Source organism: Hemitrygon akajei, chromosome 8 (assembly GCF_048418815.1).
Source record: "Hemitrygon akajei chromosome 8, sHemAka1.3, whole genome shotgun sequence".
NCBI classification, from domain to species: Eukaryota; Metazoa; Chordata; class Chondrichthyes; order Myliobatiformes; family Dasyatidae; genus Hemitrygon; species Hemitrygon akajei.
In genome coordinates, this window is record NC_133131.1 from 89527928 (window position 1) to 89554595 (window position 26668).

Genomic DNA, 26668 nt, shown 5'->3' on the forward strand with positions numbered 1-26668 from the left:
TGGTCCAATTGACCAATTGGTCAAGGTTGGCTTAGCTTCTGGTAAGGAATACTGTGATCTCTGAAGTGCAGAAAACAAAAGAAAAGAGAGGTAGGAAGATTAGACAAGTTTTATGTTCTGTTTGTAGGAACCAAACAGGAATAGCACCTACCTACTTGTATTGAGAAAAAATATCCCATTCATCCTAGGCTATCTAGCATCAGTCCTTGCTAATCATAACAAGTCAGAGTGTTTATAGTATTTAGTGATATTTCAGAACAAAATATTTTCTACCATGTAAAAATTCAAGCAGAAAATAAGATAATCAATGAACACCTATACCTTCAAAATTGAGAATTTCTAATCAGATCATTTATTAGAAACATAGAAAACCTACAGCACAATACAGGCCCTTGGGCCCACACAGTTGTGCTGAACATGTCGCTACCTTAGAAATTACTAGGCTTAACTATAGCCCTCTATTTTTCTAAGCTCCATGTTCCTATCCAAAAGTCTCCTAAAAGACCCTATCTGCCTCCACCACTGTTGTCGGCAGCCCATTCCATGCACTCACCACTCTCTGAGTAAAAAAACTTACCCCTGACATCTCCTCTGTACCTACTCCCCAGCACCTTAAACCTGTGTCCTCTTGAGGCAACCATTCAGCCCTGGGAAAAAGCCTCTGACTATCAGCACATCCATGCCTCTCATCATCTTATATGCCTTTATCAGGTCACAGCTCATCCTCCTTCACTCCAAGGAGAAAAGGCCGAGTTCACTCAATCTATTCTCATAGGCATGTTCCCCAATCCAGGCAATATCCTTGTAAATCTCCTCAGCACTCTTTCTATGGCTTCTACATCCTTCCTGTAGTGAGGCAACCAGAATTAAGCACAGTACTCCAAGTGGGGTCTGACCAGGGTCCTATACAGCTACAACATTACCTCACAGCTCCTAAATTCAATTCCATGATTAATGAAGGCCAATACACAATACGCCTTCTTAACCACAGAGTCAACCTGCGCAGCTACTTTGAGCGTCCTATGGACTCAGACCCCAAGATCCCTCTGATCCTCCACGCTGCCAAGAGTCTTACCATTAATACTATATTCTGCCATCATATTTGACCTACCAGACTGAACCACCTCACATTTATCTGAGTTGAACTCCATCTGCCACTTCTCAGCCTGGCTTTGCATCCTATCAATGTCCTATTGTAACCGCTGACAGCCCTCCACACTACCCAAAGCACCCACAACCTTTGTGTCATCAACATATTTACTAACCCATTCCTCAACTTCTTCATCCAGGTCACTTATAAAAATCATGAAGAGTAAGGGTCCCAGAACAGATCCCTGAGGCACTCCACTGGTCACCAACCTCCATGCAGAATATGACCTGTCTACAACCACTCTTTGCCTTCTGTGGGCAAGCCAGTTCTGGACCCACAAAGCAATGTCCCCTTGGATCCCATGCCGCCTTACTTTCTCAATAAGCCTTGTATGGGGTACCTTATCAAATGCCTCGCTGAAATCCATATACACTACATGTACGGCTCTATCTCCATCAATGTGTTTAGTCACATCCTCAAAAAATTTAATCAGGCATGTAAGGCACAACCTACCTTTGACAAAACCATGCTGACTATTCCTAATCATATTATGTCTCTCCAAATGTTCATAAATCCTGCCTCTCAGGATCTTCTCCATCGACTTACCAACCACTGAGGTAAGACTCACTGGTCTACAATTTCCCGGGCTATCTCTACTCACTTTCTCAAATAAAGGAACAACATCCGCAACCCTCCAATCCTCTGGAACCTCATCCGTCCCCATTGATGATGCAAAGATCATCACCAGAGGGTCAGCAATCTCCTCCCTCGTTTCCCACAATAGCCTGGGGTACATCTCATCTGGTCCCGGCGACTTATCCAACTTGATGCTTTCCAAAAGCTCCAGCACATCCTCTTTCTTAATATCTACATGCTCAAGCTTTTCAGTCTGCTGCAAGTCATCACTACAATCACCAAGATCCTTTTCCGTAGTGAATACTGAGGTAAAGTATTCATTAAGTACCTCTGCTTCCGGTTCCTTCCACACTTTCCCACTGTCACACTTGATAGGTCCTACTCTTTCACGTCTCATCCTCTTACTCTTCAAGTACTTCTAGAATGCCTTGAGGTTTTCCTTAATCCTGCCCACCAAGGTCTTCTCATGGCCCCTTCTGGCTCTCCTAATTTCCTTCTTAAGCTCCTTCCCATTAGCCTTATAATCTTCTAGATTTCTAACATTACCTAGCTCTCTGAACTTTTTGTAAGCTTTGCTTCTTGACTAGATTTATTACAGCCTTTGTACACCACAGTTCCTGTACCCTACCATAACTTGCCTATCTCATTGGAACGTACTTATGCAAAACTCCACAAATATCCCTTGCACATTTGCCACATTTCTTCCTTACTTTACCCTGAGAACATGTTTCCAATTTAAGCTTCCAATTTCCTGCCTGATAGCCTCATAATTCCCCTTACTCCAATTAAACACTTTTCTAACTTGTCTGTTCCTATCTCTCGCCAATGCTATTGTAAAGGAGATAGAATTATGATCATCTCCAAAATGCTCTTCCACTGTGAGATCTAACACCTGACCAGGTTCATTTCCCAATACCAAATCAAGCACAGCCCCTCCTCTTGTAGGCTTATCTACATATTCTGTCAAGAAACCTTCTTGCACACACCAGCAAACTCCACCTCATCTAAACCCTTTGCTTTAGGGAGGCGCCAATCGATATTTGGGGAATTAAAATCTCCCATCACAGCAACTCTGTTATTGTTACACCTTGTCGACTTAAAATGTAAAATTTTCAAAATTTCCACTGAGGACAAATCTGGAATTTTGAAACCAAGCATAGCAAATATAGTTGATCTCTAATCATTGTTTATTATTTCAACAAAAGTACTAGCATAAATGTAGACTTGTTCATATTAAAGATAGCTATTGCATTAAAATCCAAATTCAACAAATAAACATGCAAAGCAGGGAAAATAAAATCTTCATTCAATCCTTTATCCTCAGAAAAGGCAAGAGTTTTATGGAAGGTTTCCCACACTTTTTTTTGATAGTATTTGCTTGAAAACTTAATACACTGCTAAATGAAAAGTTAATCAATAAGGAAAAATGTATCCTGTCCAGAAAATTCTATTTTGGTCAAATTTTGTCTACACTGTAGAATCCATGACATCGACATACATTAGAAGCAATTCATTTCCCTTCATGCAAGCAAGGAGCATCACATACGGTTGCAAACAAATCAAATCAATTTTGATAATCTGGTTTAGCAGACCAATCTTATGACTGTCCTAAAATTGCAATAAATTTGAATAATAGAATTTAAATGAACTTGACATTTACCATACTCAAAGTTGTGTCGTTAGAGATTTCCTGGATTAGAAGAAATAGGTAATCATTGAGGATAATTATTTAAAAATTGATTCTTGTGTGTTGGTTTTAGGCACAAGCACAACCTTTTTTTTTGGGGGGGTCGCAGAATTTCAAGTCCAAAGCATTTAAACTAGAAACATAGAAAGAAACATAGAAAACCTACAGCACAATACAGGCTGTTCGGCCCACAAAGCTGTGCCGGACATGTCCCTACCTTAGAAATTACTAGGGTTACCCATAGCCCTCTATTTTTCTAAGCTCCATGTACCTATCCAAAAGACTCTTAAAATACCCTATTGTATCCACCTCCACCACTGTTACTGGCAGCCCATTCCATGCACTCACCACTCTCTGCGTAAAAAAAAACTTAACCCTGACATCTCCTCTGTACCTGCTCCCAAACATCTTAAAACTATGCGCTCTTATGCTAGCCATTTCAGCTCTGGGAAAAAGCCTCTGACTATCCACATGATCAATGCCTCTCATAATCTTACACACCTCTATCAGGTCACCTCTCATCCTCCGTCGCTCCAAGAAGAAAAGGCCGAGTTCACTCAACCTATTCTCATAAGGCATGCTCCCCAATCCAGGCAACATCCTTGTAAGTCTCCTCTGTACTCTTTCTATGGTTTCCATGTCCTTCTTGTAGTGAGGCAACTAGAATTGAGCACAATACTCCAACTGGGGTCTGACCAGGATCCTATATAGCTGTAACATTACCTCTTGTCTCCTAAACTCAGTCCCACGGTTGATGAAGACCAATGAACTGTATGCCTTCTTAAGCAAAGAGTCAACCTGCGTAGCAGCTTTGAGTGTCCTATGGACTCGAACCCCAATATCCCTCTGATCCTCCACGCTGCCGAGTCTTACCATTAATACTGTATTTCTGCCATCAACTAATATGTTAATTGAATGAAATGGGGGCTGAACATTGTGGATTTGATCAATTGGATGATTGAGGAGCTGAAGAGATTGCTCAGCTCACTCATAACTTAAGCTCCTGTGATCTGCAGCTTATCTGGCAATTTACTGAAGCTTGCAATACTATTTATAATGTAATGGTTCAAAGTGACACCAAGATGGGTTCTCATACTTTGCACTCGCACAAGAAAAGCTATTATCAAAACATTGTAATTATGAAGATGGCAACTTTGCTGACATCAGATAAAGTTTTGCTTCTTCCTCCAATCACATGGATAGAAATTTTGTTTACAGTTATAACTAACATAGCAGTCTCTCTAATATCACCAGTTACACATTTATTGAATTGAGTTTCCACTAAAGATTGCACACAAACTTCCAAGATTAAATTTAATTCCTGGCTACTTTAAAGAACTGAATCTGATTTTGGAAAACTAATGTCCTGCTTGGCCTTAACCTGAACTCTAAAAGCCCATTTCCCAGTCATCACTTCTGATTATTCACATCTATTTCCACAACACCACTTACAGTACCATTTCCCCCGATCCAGTCTGCTTCTTCACGCTCTGTTTCTTCACTAAAAGTTTCAAAAATGTTCAAAGTTCAAGGTACACATATTATCAAAGTATGTGTGTATACCACATACAACTTTGAGATTTATCTTCTTGCAGGCAGCCACAAAAAAAAACCAGAATAGAATCCGTGAAAATCCCAACACCACAAAGAGAGTCAAACAAGCAACATGTAAGAGAAAAGAATGAATTGTACAAACAGTAAGAGAGTAAACAGATAACACTCAGAACATGAATCGCAGAGTCACCAAAAGTGAGTCCACATCCACGGTCCCAGTTCAAGGCTGCAGCTGGTCCAGGAGCCTGACGGCTGCAGGCCGCAGTCACAGAGTGAAGTTCTGGTGGCTGCAGGGTCAGCTCGGCACCGGGATGAGTTCCAATGGCTGCAGGCCGTAGCCACGAAGCCTGTTCAGCACTGAGGCAAGTGCCAATGGCTGCAGACCTCCACCGCAGAGCCAGTTCAGCACTGGAGCGAGTGCCGATGGCTGCAGACCTCCACCGCAGAGCCAGTTCAGCACTGGAGCGAGTGCCGATGGCTGCAGGCCTCCACCGCAGAGCCAGTTCAGCACTGGAGCGAGTGCCGATGGCTGCAGGCCTCCAGCGCAGAGCCAGTTCAGCACTGGAGCGAGTGCCGATGGCTGCAGGCCTCCACCGCAGAGCCAGTTCAGCACTGGAGCGAGTGCCAATGGCTGCAGGCCACAGCCAAAGAGCCAGTTCAGTGCTGGAGCGAGTGTTGATGGCTGCTGCTACACAGTCCATTCAGCACTCTGGTGAGTAAAGCCTCAGGGAGTAGTGGAGCATTTACTGTCAATTTCTAACCTTCACATAGTCGTTCCATATTTGTAATTGCTAATCAGTATCCAATATCATTCTATCAGTTCTTAGCCATCACTCCACACCTTAGTTATATTTGTACTGTGCAGAAATGACTTTCAGCCTATTCTGTCCACACCAATCTTTGTGCTTATTTACGCTATTCCATTTTCCCGCACCTTGCGCTGAATTCCACTGCAACCCTGCAGCCCTACCTCCATAAACAGCAGAGATTCTGCAGAAGCTGGAAATCCAGAATAAGAACTGATGAAGGGTCTCAGCCTGAAATATTGACTCTTCTTTTCTCTCCATAGATGCTGCCTGTTCTGCTGAGTTCCACCAGGATTTTGTGTGGGTTAACAGAACCTTCACACTACTAAATGCTTTTTATTGCAACCAAGGATTTTCCATCCATGGATGATGAGGCCCATGACTTTGTCCAGTCCATTTCTTACATTCTAATGTTCACACCTCTCCTCCTAGAACTGCAGTGCAATTTCCTGTTGTTTAAAGTATGATGCTATGTGCTTGTGATGCTGCTACAAGTAAATTTTTTATTGCGCCTGTGCATACATGCACTTGTACATATGACAATAAACTTGACTTTGACCTTGTTCAGTTTATGCTCATTAACCTGCCACCATCATCCCAGATGCATTTCATCTTTTTCTTCTGTAATCTACCCTGTCAAGAAGTTCACTTTATGCTCTTTCCTCCTCACCCCTTCCATGCATTTCTAATCTTGGTCATTTAACATTTCACTGTTCTGATGGAAAGTTCAGTGATCTGAAATAGTAACATTTACACTATTTGCAGTGGTTGCCTTACACTGTGAATATATCCAAGATTTTTTTGCATTCCCAAATTGCACCATTTCTGATTACACACTGAAACGATGGAGGGAGATGAATGTTGTCCCCTTGTTCAAAAAAGGTAGTAGGGATAGTCCAGGTAATTATAGACCAGTGAGCCTTACGTCTGTGGTGGGAAAGCTGTTGGAAAAGATTCTTAGAGATAGGATCTATGGGCATTTGGAGAATCATGGTCTGATCAGGGATAGTCAGCATGGCTTTGTGAAGGGCAGATCGTGCCTAACAAGCCTGATAGAGTTCTTTGAGGACGTGACCAGGCATATAGATGAGGGTAGTGCAGTGGATGTGATCTACATGGATTTTAGTAAGGCATTTGACAAGGTTCCACACAGTAGGCTTATTCAGAAAGTCAGAAGGCATGGGATCCAGGGAAGTTTGGCCAGGTGGATTCAGAATTGGCTTGCCTGCAGAAGGCAGAGGGTCATGGTGGAGGGAGTACATTCAGATTGGAGGGTTGTGACTAGTGGTGTCCCACAAGGATCTGTTCTGGGACCTCTACTTTCTGTGATTTTTATTAATGACCTGGATGTGGGGGTAGAAGGGTGGGTTGGCAAGTTTGCAGATGACACAAAGATTGGTGGTGTTGTAGATAGTGTAGAGGATTGTCGAAGATTGCAGAGAGACATTGATAGAATGCAGAAGTGGGCTGAGAAGTGGCAGATGGAGTTCAACCCAGAAAAGTGTGAGGTGGTACACTTTGGAAGGACAAACTCCAAGGCAGAGTACAAAGTAAATGGCAGGATACTTGGTAGTGTGGAGGAGCAGAGGGATCTGGGGGTACATGTCCACAGATCCCTGAAAGTTGCCTCACAGGTAGATAAGGTAGTTAAGAAAGCTTATGGGGTGTTAGCTTTCATAAGTTGAGGGATAGAGTTTAAGAGTCGCGATGTAATGATGCAGCTGTATAAAACTCTAGTTAGGGCACACTTAGAGTACTGTGTCCAGTTCTGGTCGCCTCACTATAGAAAGGATGTGGAAGCATTGGAAAGGGTACAGAGGAGATTTACCAGGATGCTGCCTGGTTTAGAGAGTATGGATTATGATCAGAGATTAAGGGAGCTAGGGCTTTATCTTTGGAGAGGAGATATGATAGAGATGTACAAGATATTAAGAGGAATAGACAGAGTGGACAGCCAGTGCCTCTTCCCCAGGGCACCACTGCTCGGTACAAGACGACATGGCTTTAAGGTAAGGGGAGGGAAGTTCAAGGGGGATATTAGAGGAAGGTTTATCACTCAGAGTGTGGTTGGTGCATGGAATGCACTGCCTGAATCAGTAGTGGAGGCAGATACACTAGTGACGTTTAAGAGACTACTAGACAGGTATATGGAGGAATTTAAGATGGGTGGTTATATGGGAGGCAGGGTTTGAAGGTCAGCACAACATTGTGGGCCGAAGGTCCTGTAATGTGCTGTACTATTCTATGTTCTATATCTAACATTATATTGTATACTGAACTTCATCATCATCTTTTAAAAACCAGCTTAAAAACTAAAATACTTTCTGCATCCTAATTTACCTAAAAAGCAGCCCATTTAGAATCTGTGTGCATGGCAAATCATCCCTGATTTCCTTCCTCCCTCCACCACACTGGGCTGAAAGCCCTTGGTCTGAATTCCAAATCCTCCCTTGGCTTCCTCTTCTTTACTTGCTTCAGCATTCTTCACCAGTAAACTTTCATTGATCCCATGACTCCAGACCCCTCTGCATTTCCTTCTTTTCCACCCATTCTTAGTTGTCCCATCTTCTGGGGTTCGCCCTACATCCTACCTCCCCAGATGATGTATGATGCGGGAATTAATGATGTCATCCACCTTCAGGTAGATGGGGCTCATCAGCCGTGGTTGGCAGCTTATCTAGAAAAAATGAAAACTCTGATCTAAAGCCTCTGCTGCCTTGCGGCTATACCCTCTTATGGAGAAGGTTTCAGGAGTAAACCTTGAGGAAAAATCTGGAGCTGAAGTCTCTAAGGCAATCCTACGCTGATTTCAATGATGTCTGGCATCTCCAGTGATACTGCTGGTGCCAAACTGTATCAGTCTCTGCCATTCCTTTGGATTCATCAGTCCATGGAGAAGAGAAACCTCCCGCATGGGCAACGGAGAGCCTCCTCAGCCTCCACTTTTTGTAGGAAGCACAAAAGTCCTCTAGTACTGGGAATTTTGACCATGTGGAAAAGATACCAGCTACTTACTCTATGCCTCTCAGAATTTTATAAACTTCAATTAGGTCTCCCCTCAGCCTCCACTGCTCCAGAGAAAATACTTTGTCTTACCTCCCCTAAAAATACATGTCCTCTAATCCAAGCAGCAAACACTGAGCAACCAAGATTGATAGTAATACTCCAGATGCAGCCTCATGAGAGATACCTTCCTCACACATGAACTCAGTGCCTTGACTAATAAAAAGCAGGCTTGCAATCCTTCTTCTTGACTACCCTCTCAACTCGTGCAACCACTTTCATGGAGCTATGGACATGGACTCCCGATCCTCCTGTACTATTCAGGATCTTGTCATAAATTTGCACTTTCCCTTTATAATTTATCTCCCAAAGTGTAACACCTCACTTTTGCACAGAGTAAAATCCATCTACCAGTTCTCCACCATATCTGCAACTGATTTATACCCCTCTGTATCCTTTGTCAACCTTCTACATTCTTCACAATTTTTGTGCCTCTGCTATCTTACACATCCACATGAAACACCAAGTTAGCGCTCAAATATGGCAACCAATTGGAAAGTCAAATGAAATGTTGGTCTTTAATACAAAAGAAATGAAGAATAAAGTTGAGAAATCTTGCCACAACTTTAAAGGAAATTGATGAGACCACACTCAAATGACGCGTACTTGCCTTTGATGATGCTGAGCTGCTGTCTCCGTTGAGGTTGTAGCTCATACTTGCTTCTTTTTTAGGCTCATAGGGATGGTTCTGGGTACAAAGGGAAGAGTTAGGGGTCAGGGTAGGGTCAAAGACAGGGAAGTGAGGAAGTTAGAGATCAGGCGCGTGTATAGCCCTCAATCCACATTCGAAAGCCAGAAACATGGACATAGGACAAAGAACATCTGTGTGTAACCCTCTCACTGAAGCTTGGACAAACTAGGCTCATTAGCCAACTCTGGCTAGCAGCATGACTCAGTATTGCATGTGGACAGTGAGAAGGCCACTTTCAATAAGCAACACGTATCTACAGTCAGTATGATTCAGATTAATCCAAAATGGAAAATTGGAATGTTCCATTGAAGAAACGAAATTTGAGGTGAATGCTGTATCAAGAGTGCCCCATGCAAAGTTATCATTCACTAGGAAATAACAGATTTTACCCTGGCAAAAAATTAAAGTGGAATTATATTTATGTTTCTGAAGTAGCTGGGAGTATTACTTTACTCATGGCACTGAACCCACATCACCAGCCACAGTTCGAACTTTCCTGGAAGAATGTTACAAACAACCAGGCTAATTCAGAATTATTGTCACTTCCTCCTTGGAAACATTCGTAAGCATAAAGCACTTCTTAAAGTAGGGTCTCCCCTCCGGGCAGTATTCTCCAAGAGTCTTCCCTCGTGTTGTTCTCTGCACCTCCTTCTCTTCCAACAAAAGACCCAATCCTAGACCCATTGAATGTTTGATGGCATCTTACTGGACAGAATGTTATCGAACATTACCAAGTCAAACCCTGTTGGCTAATAGAAAACCCCTAAGCTGAGGAAATGGCTCCTATCTTAGCAGAAAACAAAGTACCAACCTATGAAGCTTTATTATCAGAACATATTGCGCTTTGCAGAAAAGTTGCTGAAATAAAATACCTAGCAGCATAGCAGTAGGAACACAATCCTTAATTTTCAGCAGGTGCTGTTGAATATCTGGTGCTAACCAGTGAGCTGTCTCTCAGATAGGGGTGTCCTCAGTCACTCTAACAGCGTGATGAGCACTCTTGAAGCAACCCATATCAAATTTGTCAGTAGAAAAGATATCTTAGCACTCCGAGATCTTCTCTGTTAGTCTCCTTTTCCATTCCTCGGGTACCACGGAGTCACCAAAGATGAATGACTTTGCTGTCAGTTGCCCCGAACCAGGAGACTGTCTCTCACGGCTTTCTAACTGGAAGCTACACTACTGTCACAGGGAAAAGATGTGCAATTGGCATCAGAGGGTAATGTCTCTCCTTGAGGTTTTCAGACAATTGTTGTCATCCTGCCTGCATTGACAGCTGAAGGTTTATGCTGTCCTGGTCTCTCCAGCCCTCCCACAGGTAAGCATGCCTCTTCCTCCTGATGCTCCAGGAAGACTGAGGTGTTGGGCATTCCCACAAATTTTTTGGAGGGTTCTCGTCACTCTAGCTACTCCTCCAGGGCCTAACATAGCAGAATTGGATTGGATAAACCACATAGTTCATTGTTTATGCTCATCATCCTACTTAGGAAGAACTTGCACCTTCTCAAAAGCAGCTCTGACCACCAGGTCAATGAACAAGATTTTCAAAAAATTCTCTGCATTTCTCTCCTTGCATGCTCCCACAAACCTTCTCACAGTGGAAGTACTTTTTTCCCTCAAGAATGGAAGATTCAACTTTATTGATCAGATCCAAGCAGACCAATACTAGTGTATCAATAGTCTCAGTAATTCCAAAAACTCCAGTTTCAATAGCAATTAACCATTGTATGGGTAATCATCAGCACAAAACCCCCAAGAGGAGCATCCTGACTGGCTGCATCACTGCCTGGTATGGGAACTGTACTTCCCTCAATCACAGGACCCTGCAGAGAGTGGTGCGGACAGCCCAGCATATCTGTAGATGTGAACTCCCACTATTCAGTACACTTACAAAGACCAGTTGTGTGAAAAAGGCCTGAAGGATCATTGGGAACCCGAGTCACCCCAGCCACAAACTGTTCCAAGCTGCTACCATCCTGGAAACAGTACCACAGCATAAAAGCCAGGACCAACAGGCTCTGGGACAGCTTCTTTCACCAGGCATTCAGACTGATTAATTCATGCTGATACATTTGTATTTCTATGTTATATTGACTGTCCTGTTGGGCATACTGTTTATTATAAATTACTATAAATTGCACATTGCACATTTAGATGGAAACGTAATGTAAAGATTTTTACTCCTGTATATGAAGGATGTGAAGTCAATTCAATTCAAGTTTCAAGGACACTGAGGATGTCAATGGTAAACGTGTCAAGTACCAGTTGTAAAAGGATCTGTATAGTAAAGTAACTTGGGAAGTATGGCTCTAGCATAAATACCTTCAATCTGTATGAATGCATCAGAGCTTGGTCCCACTAAACTTTCAGAAATAGTGTTTTGCACTTTAGTATTTTCCTTGATACACTAATTGGAAAATTTTACCTCTGAAACGCTAGGCCATTTGCTTACTGGGTCCCTTTGAAGTGTCCCATCTTCCCTTTTCGTTTAAGAAACCGCTGGGTTACTTTGCAAAGGTTTTCCTGTCCTTCTCACTGCAGCTTAGAATGCCATCCTCTCTACAGTTGTAACAGAAACTACCGGGCAATTCCCTAGTCAAAAGCCGCCTTTCAGCAGAGTTCCTCTGCTTAGTAAGTCTCACAGGTGGGTTGGGTTTCCTTGCAGACGCGTCACATTTTGTTGCAGCACTAGCCAACATCAACCGAGATACCTCGGCTTGCACGTTTTACACTTCATTTTGCAAAAACCCTACTTGTGTGGCATCAAACTTTGCTTCAGCAAATGAGGCTACAACTGAAGACATTACCCAACTGTTGGAAACTTTCCGCTCCTTCATCATATTTTCCTCCTGTCTTACTTCTCTAAGTAGCTCACCAAAAGAGGAGGAAGTGTGCACCTTGTGAGTTATTTGAATGCGTAGAATGTCACGTGACAGTGCACCCTTCACAAGTTGCTCCATGCTTTGGTGATTTATCTCAGTCAGTTGAATGTCCCCTTTACAGCATAATGTAGCAGTTTATCTAGCCTGAAAAGGTAGGCATAAAGCTTCTCTCCTTCCTTGTAAAAGCCAGACTTTTTAAATTCTCTACTGGTTTCTGTTTTTTCACATTATCTGTGCACTGCCATTCATCAGTAACTGAGATGTCTGCTCGGCCCAAGCCTCATTCCTCTTCCCCATCAGGTATGGGCTTGATGCCACAAAACCCAATCAGCCGACTTTAGTGCTCCATAGGAACTCTTTGCAATTTATCAACCAGTGATGTAAAGCCAAAAGCAGCTCAGCATTTCAATCAACCACAGAAGGACCTATTAGACCTTTCACATCAGACAAATCCTTTCCCACCCTCAGCATATTCAGCACCGAGTTACGTTCCTGCCATCTCCAAAATATGGACTGTCATGCCCCCACCTCTCCAGGTGCCCCTATCCTATTGGGCAGCATGACTTCAGTCACGTCACTGGTGATCAGGACTAACATGACATCTTTATCAACTGATTCATCAAAACGCCATTCTATCAGTGTAACTTTCCCCAATACTTCCACAGAAACACACACAAAATACTGGTGGAGCCCAGCAGGTCAGGCAGCATCTATAGGGAGAAGTGCTGTCAACGTTTTGGGCCGAGACCCTTTGTCAGGACTAACTGAAAGGAAAGATGGTAAGAGATTTGTAAGGAGATAGCAGATAGTTGTAGTAAGCACAGGGTTGTGATTGTGGGAGATTTTAATTTTCCACACATAGACTGGGAAGCCCATACTGTAAAAGAGCTGGATGGTTTGGAGTTTGTAAAATGTGTGTAGGATAGTTTTTTGCAGCAATACATAGAGGTACCAACTAGAGAAGGGGCAGCATTGGATCTCCTGTTAGGGAATGAGATAGGTCAGGTGACGGAGGTACGTGTTGGGGAGCACTTCAGGTCTAGTGATCACAATGCCATTAGTTTCAATATAATTATGGAGAAGGATAGGACTGGACCCAGGGTTGAGATTGTTGATTGGAGAAAGGCTGACTTTGAGGAGATGTGAAAGGATTTAGAAGGAGTGGATTGGGACAATTTGTTTTATGGGAATGATGTAATACAGAAATGGAGGTAATTTAAAGGTGAAATTTTGAGGGTACAGAATCTTTATGTTCCTGTTAGGTTGGAAGGAAAAGCTAAAAGTTTGAGAGAGCCATGGTTTTCAAGGGATATTGGAAACTTGGTTCGGAAAAAGAGAGATATCTACAACAAATATATGCAGCATGGAGTAAATGAGGTGCTTGAGGAATATAAAGAATGTAAAAAGAATGTTAGGAAAGAAATTAGAAAAGTTAAAAGAAGATATGTGGTTGCTTTGGCAAGTAAGGTGAAAATAAATCCAAGGGGTTTCTACAGTTATATTAATAGCAAAAGGATAATGAGGGATAAAATTGGTCCCCTAGAGAATCAGAGTGGACAGCTATGTGTGGAGCCAAATGAGATGGGGGAGATTTCGAAAAAATTCTTTTCTTCGGTATTCACTAAGGAGGAGGATATTGAATTACGTAAGGTAAGGGAAACAAGTAGGGAAGTTATGGAAACTATGACGATTAAAGAGGAGGAAGTACTGGCGCTTTTAAGGAATATAAAAGTGGATAAATCTCTGGGTCCTGACAGGATATTCCCTAGGACCTTGAGGGAAGTTATTGTAGAAATAGCAGGGGCTCTGACAGAAATATTTCAAATGTCATTAAAAATGGGGATGGTGCCGGAGGATTTGCATATTGCTCATGTTGTTCCATTGTTTAAAAAGTGTTCTAAGAGTAAACCTAGCAATTATACACCTGTAAGTTTGATGTCAGTGGTGGCTAAATTAATGTAAAGTATTCTTAGGAATGGTATATATAATTATCTGAATAGGGTCTGATTAGGAACAGTCAACATGGATTTGTGCATGGAAGGTCATGTTTAACAAATCTTATTGAACTTTTTTAAGAGGTTACTAGGAAAGTTGACGAGGGCAAAACAGTTGATGTTGTCTATATGGACTTCAGTAAGGCCTTTGACAAGGCTCCACACGGAAGTTTAGTTAGGAAGGTTCAATCGTTAGGTATTAATATTGAAGTAGTACAATGGATTCAACAGTGGCTGGATGGGAGATGCCAGAGAGTAGTGGTGGATAACTGTTTGCCAGGTTGGAGGCTGGTGACTAGTGGTGTGCCTCAGGGATCTGTACTGGGTCCAATATCGCTTTTCATATACATTAATGATTTGGATGATGGGGTGGTAAATTGGATTAGTAAGTATGCAGATGATACTAAGGTAGGTGGCATTGTGGATAATGAAGTAGGTTTTCAAAGTTTGTAGAAAGATTTAGGCCAGTTAGAAGAGTGGGCTGGAAGATGGCAGATGGAGTTTAATGCTGATAACTGTGAGGTGCTAGATTTTGGTAGGAATATCAAAATAGGACATACATGGTAAATGGTAGGGCATTGAAGAATGCAGTAAAACAGAGTGATCTAGGAATAATGGTGCATAGTTCCCTGAAGGTGGAATCTCATGTGGATAGGGTGGTGAAGAAAGCTTTTGGTATGTTGGCCTTTATAAATCAGAGCATTGAGTATAGGAGTTGGGATGTAATGTTGAAATTGTACACGGCTAAATTTGGAGTATTGTATACAGTTCTGGTCACCAAATTATAGGAAAGATGTCAACAAAATAGAGAGAGTACAGAGGAGATTTACTAGAATGTTACCTGGGTTTCAGCACCTAAGTTACAGAGAAAGGTTGAACAAGTTAGGTATTTATTCTTTGGAGCGTTGAAGGTTGAGGGGGGATTTGATAGAGGTATTTAACATTATGAGGGGGCTAGATAGAGTTGACGTGGATAGGCTTTTTCCATTGAGAGTAGGGGAGATTCAAACAAGAGGACATGGTTGAGAGTTTAGGGGTAACACGAGGGGGAATTTCTTTTCTCTGAGAGTGGTAGCTGTGTGGAATGAGCTTCCAGTCGAAGTGGTAGAGGCAGGTTCGATATTGGATAGGTATATGGACAGGAAAGGAATGGAGGGTTATGGGCTGAGTGCAGGTCAGTGGGACTAGATGGGAGTAAGCATTTGGCATGGACTAGAAGGGCCAAGATGGCCTGTTTCCGTGCTATAATTGTTATATGGTTATATGCTTATATATCAAAGCCCAAAGGTTGATTCAAAGTCTGGAAATCAAGTCCCAATGGCCCAAACCTGGGTCCATGAGTCTGCGAGTCTACTGGGGATGTTGGGCACCCAATATATACAAGTATGCAAGTGCACTGGAGGCTGGAGTATAGGAGGTGGCCTGTATTGAGGTTCGAGGACTCTGTGTGAGTGGGCGGATGGGAGGGAAGGTGTAAAGACTTTTGTTTTGCTGTTGTTGGTTTTCTGTTGTTATTGTTGCTTGTGTTGTCCTGCTGAATATTGTGGGTATGCTATGTTGCCGCCAGAATGTATGGTCACACTTGTAGGCTGTCCCCAGCACATTTTAAGGTTATACACACAAAACACTGGAGGAACTCAGCAGCTCAGACAGCATTTATTGAAAAGAGTAAACTGTTGATATTTCAAACCAAGATCCTTCTCTAGGTTAGCAGGTAAGAATCGAAGCAAACAGTGGATCTCACTCTAAATTTCCATCTACTTTAATTCCCAAGATTTGCCTTATGAGAGTAATTTGAGCTTATACTCATTGGGATTAAGAATAAAAAAAATGGATCGAAACAAATGAGGTTTCAGAGGGCAGGCAAAAGTTCTCCCTTCTTGGGGAATCTTGAATTCGGCAGAAGTGTTTCAAAATAAACGGTCTTTCCACTTAAGATAGATGTGAGAAATTCCTTTTCCCAGAATATCATGAATCTTTGAAGTTCTTTCATTAAGGAGTTTTAGAGGGTGCTTTGCTTCAAAGGCAATAACATGAAATGGACTGGTGGTATAAGTTCAAGGCATCATATACCCAAGAGCATCCTCAAGAAAAATAGGAAAATACTCAGCCACTTCACCCAGTGAGCCTGCCCTGTCATTCAGTATAACCATGGCTGATCTCCCCTGGCATCGACTTCTCTTCTGTGCCAGATTCACAGAGCCTTCAATTCTCAATTGTCCAATAATCTTCCCATCTTCTTTGCAATTATATCCACAACTCTCTGGACAGAGAATTCTAGAGCTTCACCACCTTCTGAAAAAAGGAATTCTAATGCACCTCAGTTTTGAAAGACATCCTCATTTAAGCAACCGCGTTTCTTTATTCGAGACTCTTCCAATGATGGGGGCAGCTCTCCACCTACTCTAATACCCTCTTGGGATCTTATATGTTGTAATAAGGTCTCCATTCTCCTGAACTCTGAAGATTACATGACTAGCATTGTTTTTCAAGAAAAATCTATTCATGGCAAGGCAACTTATTCATCATAGGAATTAGCCGAGTGAATCTCTTTTGGACTGCCTCTAATGTAGCTAATTTTGAGCTGAGACTCTTCTCTAGGTTAACAGTTAAGAATCAAAGCTAACAGTGGATTTCACTCTAAGTTTCAATCTACTTCAATTCCTACCCTTACCTCAATAATAAGCAAATACCTTGAGAGGCTGGTCAAGGACTACACCTGCAGTATGCTACCACCCACACTGGACCCCCTACAATTCACCTCCCAACACAACTGATTGACAGATGAGACAATACAACAGCTCTACACACTGTTCCTACACACCTGGAGAAGAGGGATGCTTATGTGAGAATGCTGCTCTTGGACTACAGTTCAGTATTCAACACCATAATTCCCTCCAGGCTTGACAAGCAGCTTAGAGACCTTAGCCTTCACCCTGCCTTGTGTTGCTGGATCCTGCACTTCCTGTCAGATCGCCGGCAGGTGGTAAGAGTGGGCTCCCTCATCTCGGCCCCTCTGGCCCTCAACACAGGAGTCCCCTCAGGGCTGTGTCCTAAGACCTTGCCTTTACTCTCTATACACTCATGACTGTGTTGCCACCTACTGCTCCAATCTGCTAATTAAATTTGCAAATGATACTACATTGATTGGACTTACCTCAAATAACAGGACAGCCTACAGAGAAGAAGTCATCACCCTGACACATCCTGACTGGCTGTATCACCGCCTGGTATGGGAACTGTACTTCCCTCAATCGCAGGACTCTGCAGAGAGTGGTGCAGACAGTCCAGCGCATCTGTAGATGTGAACTTCCCACTATTCAGGACATTTACAAAGACATGTGTGTAAAAAGGGCCTGAAGAATCATTGGGGACCCAAGTTACCCCAACCACAAACTGTTCCAGCTGCTACAATCCAGGAAATGGTACTGCAGCATTAAAACCAGGACCAACAGGTTCCGGGACAGCTTCTTCCACCTGTCCATCAGACTGATTAATTCATACTAACACAATTGTATTTCTAAGCTATATTGACAGTTCTGTACATACTATTTATTATAAATTACTATAATTTACACAGGATTCTGACAGAGATGTAATGTAAAGATTTTTACTCCTCACGTATGCAAAGGATGTCAGAAATAAACTCACTTCAATTCAACAGGAGGACTTCACCAGTACCCTGCACAAATACAAAAATATTTCTCTATTTCTAAACTCCAGCACCCTTGCAACAAAGGTCAGTATGCTTTTCAATGCATCCAATTGAAGTTCATGCCCACTAATGCTCCTGCATCAAATTCTTGTCAAGCTTTTCCTTTCTCAATATATCCCCATCTTTTGCACATCATGACAGCATAACAGCCAATAAATTTTCATGTCAAAAAACTTGGCCACCTTACACACTGCTCCTGATTATAAATATAGATAGCAAATACTCAAAGATCAAGCAATGATTGATGGGATAACTGCTCTTCATTCCATGTTAACCAAATTATCCCTGCATACCATGAACTTTAAGTTTGAGCACCAGACATTAGTGAAACATTACAGAAACCTAGATATCCAAATATACTACATCTGCAGGTTCATCCCCTATCAAGTCTGTTCATTATGCCTTCAAATAACAAGACATCCTTTTTATAAAGCTGTATTATATTTGGCTTGATTGCCTTATTGGTTTCTCAAATACTTATTATTTCTTCCAAGATCATGGACTACAGCATTTTATGATGGGACAGATAGATTGAACTGGGTAAATGGTAATGTTAGGAGTATTATGGGTAAAGGTAATGAACTTAGAGCATGGATCAATACATGGAACTATGATGCTGTGGCTATTACAGAGACTTGGTTGAGAGAGGGATAGGATTAGGTGCTTAATGTCCCAGGGTTTCACTGGTTTTAGAAAAGACAGAGATGCAGGTAAAGAAGGTGGGGGAGTTGCACTACTAATCAGAGACAATATCACAGCAGCACTCAGAATGGACATAATGGAGGACCCATCACTGAGTTTATATGGGTAAAACTCAAAAATAGGACCAGTGCAATCACTCTGATGGGATTGTATTACTTTCTCCCAATGGTCAGCAGGACACTGAGCAACAGATATGCAGGCATATTAAAGAAAGGTGTAAAAACAATAGGGTTGTTATCATGGGAGACTTCAATTTCCATAATATAAACTGGGACATTCTGAGTGCAAGAGGTTTAGATGGGCAGAATTTGTTAGGTACATCCATGAGGGTTTCGTAAATCAATATGTAGATAGTCCAAGAGGAATGGCTGTACTGGATCTGGTGTGGGTAATGAGTCTAGCCAGGTGAGCAGTTAGGGAACAGCGACCACAACTCTTTAAGTTTTAAGATAGCAAAAGATAAGGATGAGTATGGACCTTGCAGGAGAGTATTAAATTGGAGCAGTCTAAATTAGGAAGGAAGGAAGAATTGGGTAGGAAGTAAGGAGAGTTCATTGGGAACAGCTGGTTTTGGGCAAGTGCACATTTGACGTGTGGAATGTGTTTAAAGACCAACTGCACAGAGTACAGAACAGGTACATACTGTATGTTCCAGCCGGAAGGAAGGACAAGGATGGCAAGGCAAGAGAACCGAGAGGTTATGAATTTAGTCAAAAAGAAAAAGGGAAAGTATGTAACGTTTAGGGAGCTAGAATCAAACAGAAACCCTGGGTATTATAAAGAAGCCAGAAAATAACACAAGGAGGGAATTTGGAAAAACAGGTGTGGCCATGAAAAGTACTTGGCAAATAGGACTAAAGAGAATTCTGAGGCATTCAATACATACATCAAGAGCAAGAAGATAACAAGGGAGAGGGTACCATCACTCAAGGATAAAGGATGAAACATTTGCTTGAATGCAGAGCATGTGAGTGAGGTCACATCAGTACTTAGCCAGGAGAAAGGTGTGAAGGATAGGGTGATCAGTCTTGAGTGTAACAGTATGCTAGGGCAGTTCAAGGTAAAAGTCTTTTAAAGAGAAGTTGGAAAAGTCTCCACGACTTAATGGGATATACACCAGGTTATAGAGAGAGGCAAGGGATGAGATTGCTGGGGTCCTGACCAAAATCTTTATGCCCTCTCTAGCCACTGCATGGCTCTAGAGGACTGATGAGAGGCTAACATTGCTCCGTCATTCAAGACCGGCGAGTCTCACATCAGTGATAGTGAAGTTGCTCGGGAGAATTATTATGGATTAAAATTATGAGAATTTGGAAAATCATGGCCTTATTGAAAAGAGCCAGCATAGCTTTGTGCAATGCAAGTCATGTCTTACTAACTTGATTGAGTTTTCTGATGAAGGATGATTGATGAAGGAAGAGCTGTGAATGATGTCTACATGGATTTTGGTAAGGCTTTTGACAAGGTCCCTCATGGGAGGTTCATCCAGAAGATTAAGATGCATGGGATCCATGGTGAATTGGTCTTTTAGAATCAGAACTGTTTTGCCCAGAGAAGACAGTGGTCAAAGAGACTTACTCCAGCAGGTGGTCTGTGATTAGTGATGATCAGCAGGGACCTCTGCTACTTGTGATGTAGATGTGATTTATACTACTGGATAAAAATGTCGAGTAGACGGTTGGGTTAGTAGTTTGCCAATGATACAAACATTAGTGATGCTATGGATAGCAAAGACTGGCAAAGAATATAGAAGTTACAGATATGGGTGGAGAAATAGTAAATGGCTTTTACCTGGCTATTGTGAAGTCTGACATCTTAGTAGATTAAATGTAAAGTGATAGTACAATGTTTAGCCCAAGACCCTTAATAGTGCTGATGAGCAGAGGGATCTTGGGGTCCAAATTTAAAGCTCCTTGAAATTGGCTACACAGACTGGTAGGCTAATGGAATACTTGCCTTTATTAGTTGAGCCATTAAGTTACATAGAAACATAGAAAACCTACAGCAGAATACAGGCCCTTCAGCCCACAAAGTTGTGCTGAACGCCCCCACCATGGAAATTACTAGGCTTACCTATAGCCCTCTATTTTACTAAGCTCCATGTACCAATCTAAAAGCCTCTTAAATGACCGTATCGTATCCGCCTCCACCACCGTTGCCGGCAGCCCATTCCACACATTCACCACTCTCTGAGTAAAAAACTTACCCCTGACATTTCCTCTGTACCTACTCCCCAGCACCTTCAACCTGTGTCCTCTTGTGGCAACCATTTCAACCCTGGGAAAAAGCCTCTGACTACCCACACTATCAATGCCTCTTCAGTTCGGTTCCCGCCCCCCAACAATTCTAGTTTAAACTCTCCCCAATAGCCTTAGCAAACTCCCTGCCGGGATATTGGTCCCTCTGGAATTCAAGTACCACCCATCCTTTCTGTACAGGTCACACCTGCCCCAAAAGAGGTCCCAATGATCCAGAAATCTGAATCTCTGCCCCCGCTCCAATCCCTCAGACACCCATTTATCCTCTACCTCACTCTATTCCTATTCTCACTGTCGCATGGCACTGGCAGTAATCCTGAGATTACTACCTTTGCAGTCCAGCTTCTCAACTTTCTTCCTATTCCCTTTAGTCTTTTTTCAGGACCTCTTTCCTTTTCCTGCCTATGTCATTGGTACCAATATGTACCATGACCTCCAGCTGTTCTCCCTCCCACCGCAGGATATCTTGGACGTGATCCAAAACATCCCAGATCCTGGCACCTAGGAGGCAAACTACCATCCAAGTTTCTTTCCTGCGTCCACAGAATTGCCTGTCTGACTCCCTAACTATAGAGTCCCCTATCACTACTTCCTTCCTCTTCCCTTCCCTACCCTTCTGAGCCACAGGGCCAGACCCTGTGCCAGAGGCACGGCCACTGTTGCTTCCCCCAGGTAGGCTGTCCCCCCCCAACACTACTCAAACAGGAGTACTTATTGTCAAGGGGTACAGCCACAGGGGTACTCTCTAGTACCTGACTCTTCCACTTCCCCTTCCTGACTGCGACCCACTTGTCTGTCTCCCGAGGCCCCAGTGTGACCATCTTGCCTTTAACTCTTCTCTGTCACCTCCTCGCTCTCCCTGACCAGATGAAGGTCATCGAGCTGCATCTCCAGTTCCCTAACTCGGTCCCACAGGAGCTGCAGCTCGACGCACCTGGTGCAGATATGACAGTCTGGGAGGCTGGGAGACTCCAGGACTTCTCACATCTGACATCAAGCACAAAAAAACTGGCCTCACACACATAATTCCTACCTCGCCTTGTCCCATTGCCGCCTAATCCCGTTGAGCCAAATCCCTACCACTCTGCTGCCTCTCACTCTGCTGCCCACTCCGTTGCTGCCTGCTGGATACGGCTGCCTTTTTTAAAAACCTTTCACACTCTACTGGCTGATGTTACACGCCTGTGAAGTCTCGCCTCTCTTTAACCTAAGTAGTAAAAATCTCCCTTTGCTCTGTAAAATCAGCAGTTCACTCGTGGCCTTCTTGCTCCGAAAGTTAAAAAAAAATCAGGAAGTTCTGTTGCAGCTTTATAAAACTCTAGTTAGGCTGCATCTGGAGTACTGCATACAGTTCTGGTCACCTCATTATTGGAAGGATCTCAAGCTTTTGGAGAGGATGCAGAAGACCTCCCTCTGCAACTGGATCCTAGACTTCCTGACTGGGAGACCTCAGTCAGTCTGGATCGGGAGCAGCATCTCCAACACCGTCACATTGAGCACGGGGGTACCCCAGGGCTGTATGCTCAGTCCACTGCTGTTCACTCTGCTGACCCATGACTGTGCTGCAACACACAGCTCAAACCACATCATCAAGTTTGCCCATGACATGACCGTGGTAGGTATCAACAGCAAGAATGATGAGTCAGCATACAGAGATGAGGTGCAGCGGCTAACAGACTTGTGCAGAGCCAACAACCTGTCTCTGAATGTGAACAAAACAAAAGAGATTGTTGTTGACTTCAGGAAGGCATGGAGCGACCACTCCCCGCTGAACATCGACGGCTCCTCAGTAGAGATCGTTAAGAACACCAAATTTCTTGGTGTTCACCTGGCGGAGAATTTCACCTGGTCCCTCAACGCCAACTCCATAGCAAAGAAAGCCCAGCAGCATCTCTACTTTCTGCGAAGGCTGAGGAAAGTCCATCTCCCACACCCCATCCTCATCACTTTCTAAAGGGATTGTATTGAGAGCATCCTGAGCAGCTGCATCACTGCCTGGTTTGGAAATTGCACCATCTCAGATTGCAAGACCCTGCAGCGGATAGTGAGGTCAGCTGAGAAGATCATCGGGGTCTCTCTTCCCTCCATCACGGACATTTACACTACACACTGCATCCGCAAAGCAAACAGCATTATGAAGGACCCCACGCACCCCTCATACAAACTCTTCTCCCTCCTGCCATCTGGGAAAAGGCACCGAAGCATTCAGGCTCTCACGACCAGACTATGTTACAGTTTCTTCCCCCAAGCTGTCAGACTCCTCAATACCCAGAGCCTGGACTGACACCAACTTACTGCCCTATTGTCTTGTTTATCATTTATTGTAATGCCTGCACTGTTTTGTGCACTTTATGCAGTCCTGGGTAGGTCTGTAGTCTAGTGTAGTTTTATTTCTCTGTGTTGTTTTTTACGTAGCTCAGTCTAGTTTTTGTACTGTTTCGTGTAGCACCATGGTCCTGAAAAACGTTGTCTCGTTTTTACTGTGTACTGTACCAGCAGTTATGGTTGAAGTGACAATAAAAAGAGACTTGACTTGACTTGAAGAGATTGACCAGGATGTTGCCTCAATTAGAGGGTACTTGCTATAATGAGAGGTTGGTCAAACTTGAGTTATTTTCACAAGTGGCAGAGGCTGAGAGGAAATCTGATAGAGGTTTATAAGATTATGAGAGGTACTGAAAGAGTAGACAGATCATCTTCTTCCAATTGTTGAAATGTCTCATACCAGAGAGCAGTAATTTAAGGTGAGAGGGGGTAATTTCAAAGGAGACGTGAGGAGATATTTATTTATTTATTTTACACAGTGAGAGGTGGGTGTCTGGGATGCCTTGCCTGGGGTGGTGATCAGGCAGAAACATTAGTAACCTCTAAGAAACATTTCGATAGGCACATGAATTTGAAGAAAATGGAAGGATATGGACATGATGTAAGCAGAAGAGATTAGTTTTGTTACCCATTTGATTACTAATTTAATTGGTTTGATACAAAATTGTGGACGAAGGGCCTGTTCTTGTGCTGTGCTGTCCCATGTTCTACCTTCCCACTCTCAGTTGTTGAGCAAACAAGAGCATAGTTTCCTACCTCTGGCCTCCCCACAGTCAACACCCCCACTTCTTCAATAAGGGCATCATGTTTGTGGTTTTCATACATACTAGTGCCCTCCCAGAAATGAGGTGTGAAAATTTTCATCCAATGGCTCAATGTCTCTGCACCACGTCTTTTAAAATGCTCCTGTCCAGGCCACTGGATGCTGGTGTCGTGGCCACTTATAATCCCAATATTTCTTCTCAATAACACTCCCTATCCTGAGGGAAAAGCTCTTTGGTCATAATATCCCATCTAATTCTGGGATGTTTGCACTGTCTGCAACCATGAAAATTGATGAAAATCACTGATTTAAATTATCTGGTATTTCCCTGTTATTAATTACACAGTTTCATTCTCTAGGGGTTCCATTTTACGAAAGGCCTTGCTGACTATTTTTTGTCACCTGCTTATTTACTAGTATAGCCATTTTTTACCCTCTCAGTTTTTTTGGTTTCAGCAGTAATTGCTCAAGGCCTACAATTGAGACCTTGATATACATTGCTGAATACCTTCTGTGTGCAGAGTGACAGCTTGATTGCCTAACCAAATCTGGCCCAAATGAACACAGCCTCATAAGATTTAGCTCAAGCTGACCATTGCCTTTTGATTCTCTCTCCACAGTTGCTGGTTGACTGCTAATTATCTCCAATCTGTCCTGCGTTTGTTCTGAACTTCACAATAGAGAAGTAGTTGAGTACCCTAAAATGCTGATCTCAACTTACTCAAATGGAAGGCTCCATCAACTCATCCATCTAGACAATTGCAGATTCCTGGTGCCAAACATCTACCAGATGGGACAGGGTTGGGGGGGGGGGGGGGGGTAGGAGATCATCAACGAGTGCTTTCAGAATTTAAAATTCATTTAAAATTTGTACATTGTAACCTTATCAATATTGCAATACATTTAATCTTATTTAGCAAGACCACAAGCAATGGAAAAGTTTCATTTTACCTCTTTGAATAAAACCCCAAACACAGGTAGGGTTTTCCTTCGAAGTAACCTTCCTGACATCTTGATCCCATCCAACCAGAGGAACAAAAGCACTTCACAACATTGTTGTTGGAGATACACTCACCATCGTTCAGACAGCCACCTTTACATGTAGCTACATGGAACTGGGAATAATTTGAAATGTCACCAATTAGTATTAACACTTCAAAGTAAACAAGTTAGTAATCCAAATCCAATATCCTTTAATCTTTTATTTGCCCAATATGGTATGTAAACCTGGAATAATTTTCTCATCTAAAAAGACATGCTTCTATGATTGATCAAAGTAGCCAGCAACCTATTGCAAAGAAACACCCACTGGACAAGTCAGTGGACAGGTTGCACAGCTCTGTTATTAATGTAGCTAAAACAGCATCTCATGCTTGTACTCCCTAATGCACATACACATTACAATCCAATAAATATGCCAGAATAATGTCTAGCAATTATCTGCTTAATATATTTTAATGATGTGATAATTGTAAATGGCTGATTTTGCCCTGAAAGTAAATAAGCACGTATGTGGAATCTAATTTTCTCTTTATACTTTTCCTCTCTTATTTGTTATCCTCAATCCACTCTATTTTGAATTTAAATGGGCAAATTAATTCTCGTTGGTCCTTGCTATTAATTTCACATTTTTAATTCTACTGCAGAGCACTAGGGGGTGAATAATTTGGGTTATCAGTTCACATTTCGAAGAACATAAAGGACAATTTTTTTAAAAAAAAGTCTACAAAAATCTGCAATTGTAGGTTAGGTTATTAGTGCTCAGTAACAGACTGATCCCTATATGATGATGTTATTCTGCTCGACTCTGCTTATTCTCAGAGTTAAAGGGTTGTGAAATATTTCTCCTGTCCGTTTATTTATCTATATATTTTTAAAAATTGTGTTGCATACTCACAGTTTGAACATGGGACAGTGGGATAATATAATGGTCTTGTGAGTGGGGTGATGTAATTGTTTCATGACCGTGGGGTGATGTTATGTCACGTGTTGGCATGTTCAAAACAGTATTTAAACCAAGCCTGCGGTCTGTGAGGCAGTTCTCATTTTTATTTTTGTGCAACGTTGTTGTTGCTGGTTGGAGGTGTGGAGACTCCACCCGTTTTGTTTGTTGCACGTTTATTTTTCCTGTACAGTCCAGTATCAGAGAGTGAAGGCATTACTGGAGTTATCCGAGTGCAAAGGATTGGCTAAAGCTAATGTCGTTCAGCGCCTTGGGAATGATTGACCGTTTTGAATCGTTGTCCGGGAATTGTGGCATGCACATTTGAGTTGAACCCCTGCAAGGTGGGGAAGGTTTGTGCAGTGACCACCCTCCAGTCAAAAGGTCAGTTCCTTTTATTTCCTCGTGATTTCTTCAAACAAGGCATCTCTCAGCTGTGTGATCGGCAGATTCGTCATTACTTCGAAGGAATTGTTGTTTCGGGGAAGTCTCTCCTTAATGACTGTATAAATCATGACTTAATGACTGTGGAAAGCGGCCAGTGAGTGAGTGGGCCAGTG

At 42.6% G+C, this 26668-nt stretch overlaps 1 protein-coding gene across 1 annotated transcript in view; it reads left to right on the forward strand.

Moving 5' to 3' along the window:
- vwde (von Willebrand factor D and EGF domains) overlaps positions 1-6257 on the forward strand; it is a 222673-nt gene extending 216416 nt beyond the window's left edge. Inside the window, exon 32 of the mRNA XM_073054145.1 lies at positions 6037-6257. Coding sequence (XP_072910246.1) covers positions 6037-6102 — 66 coding nt within the window. The 3' untranslated portion in view covers positions 6103-6257. The remainder of the gene's footprint in view (positions 1-6036) is intronic.
- Positions 6258-26668: the final 20411 nt, after the last annotated feature.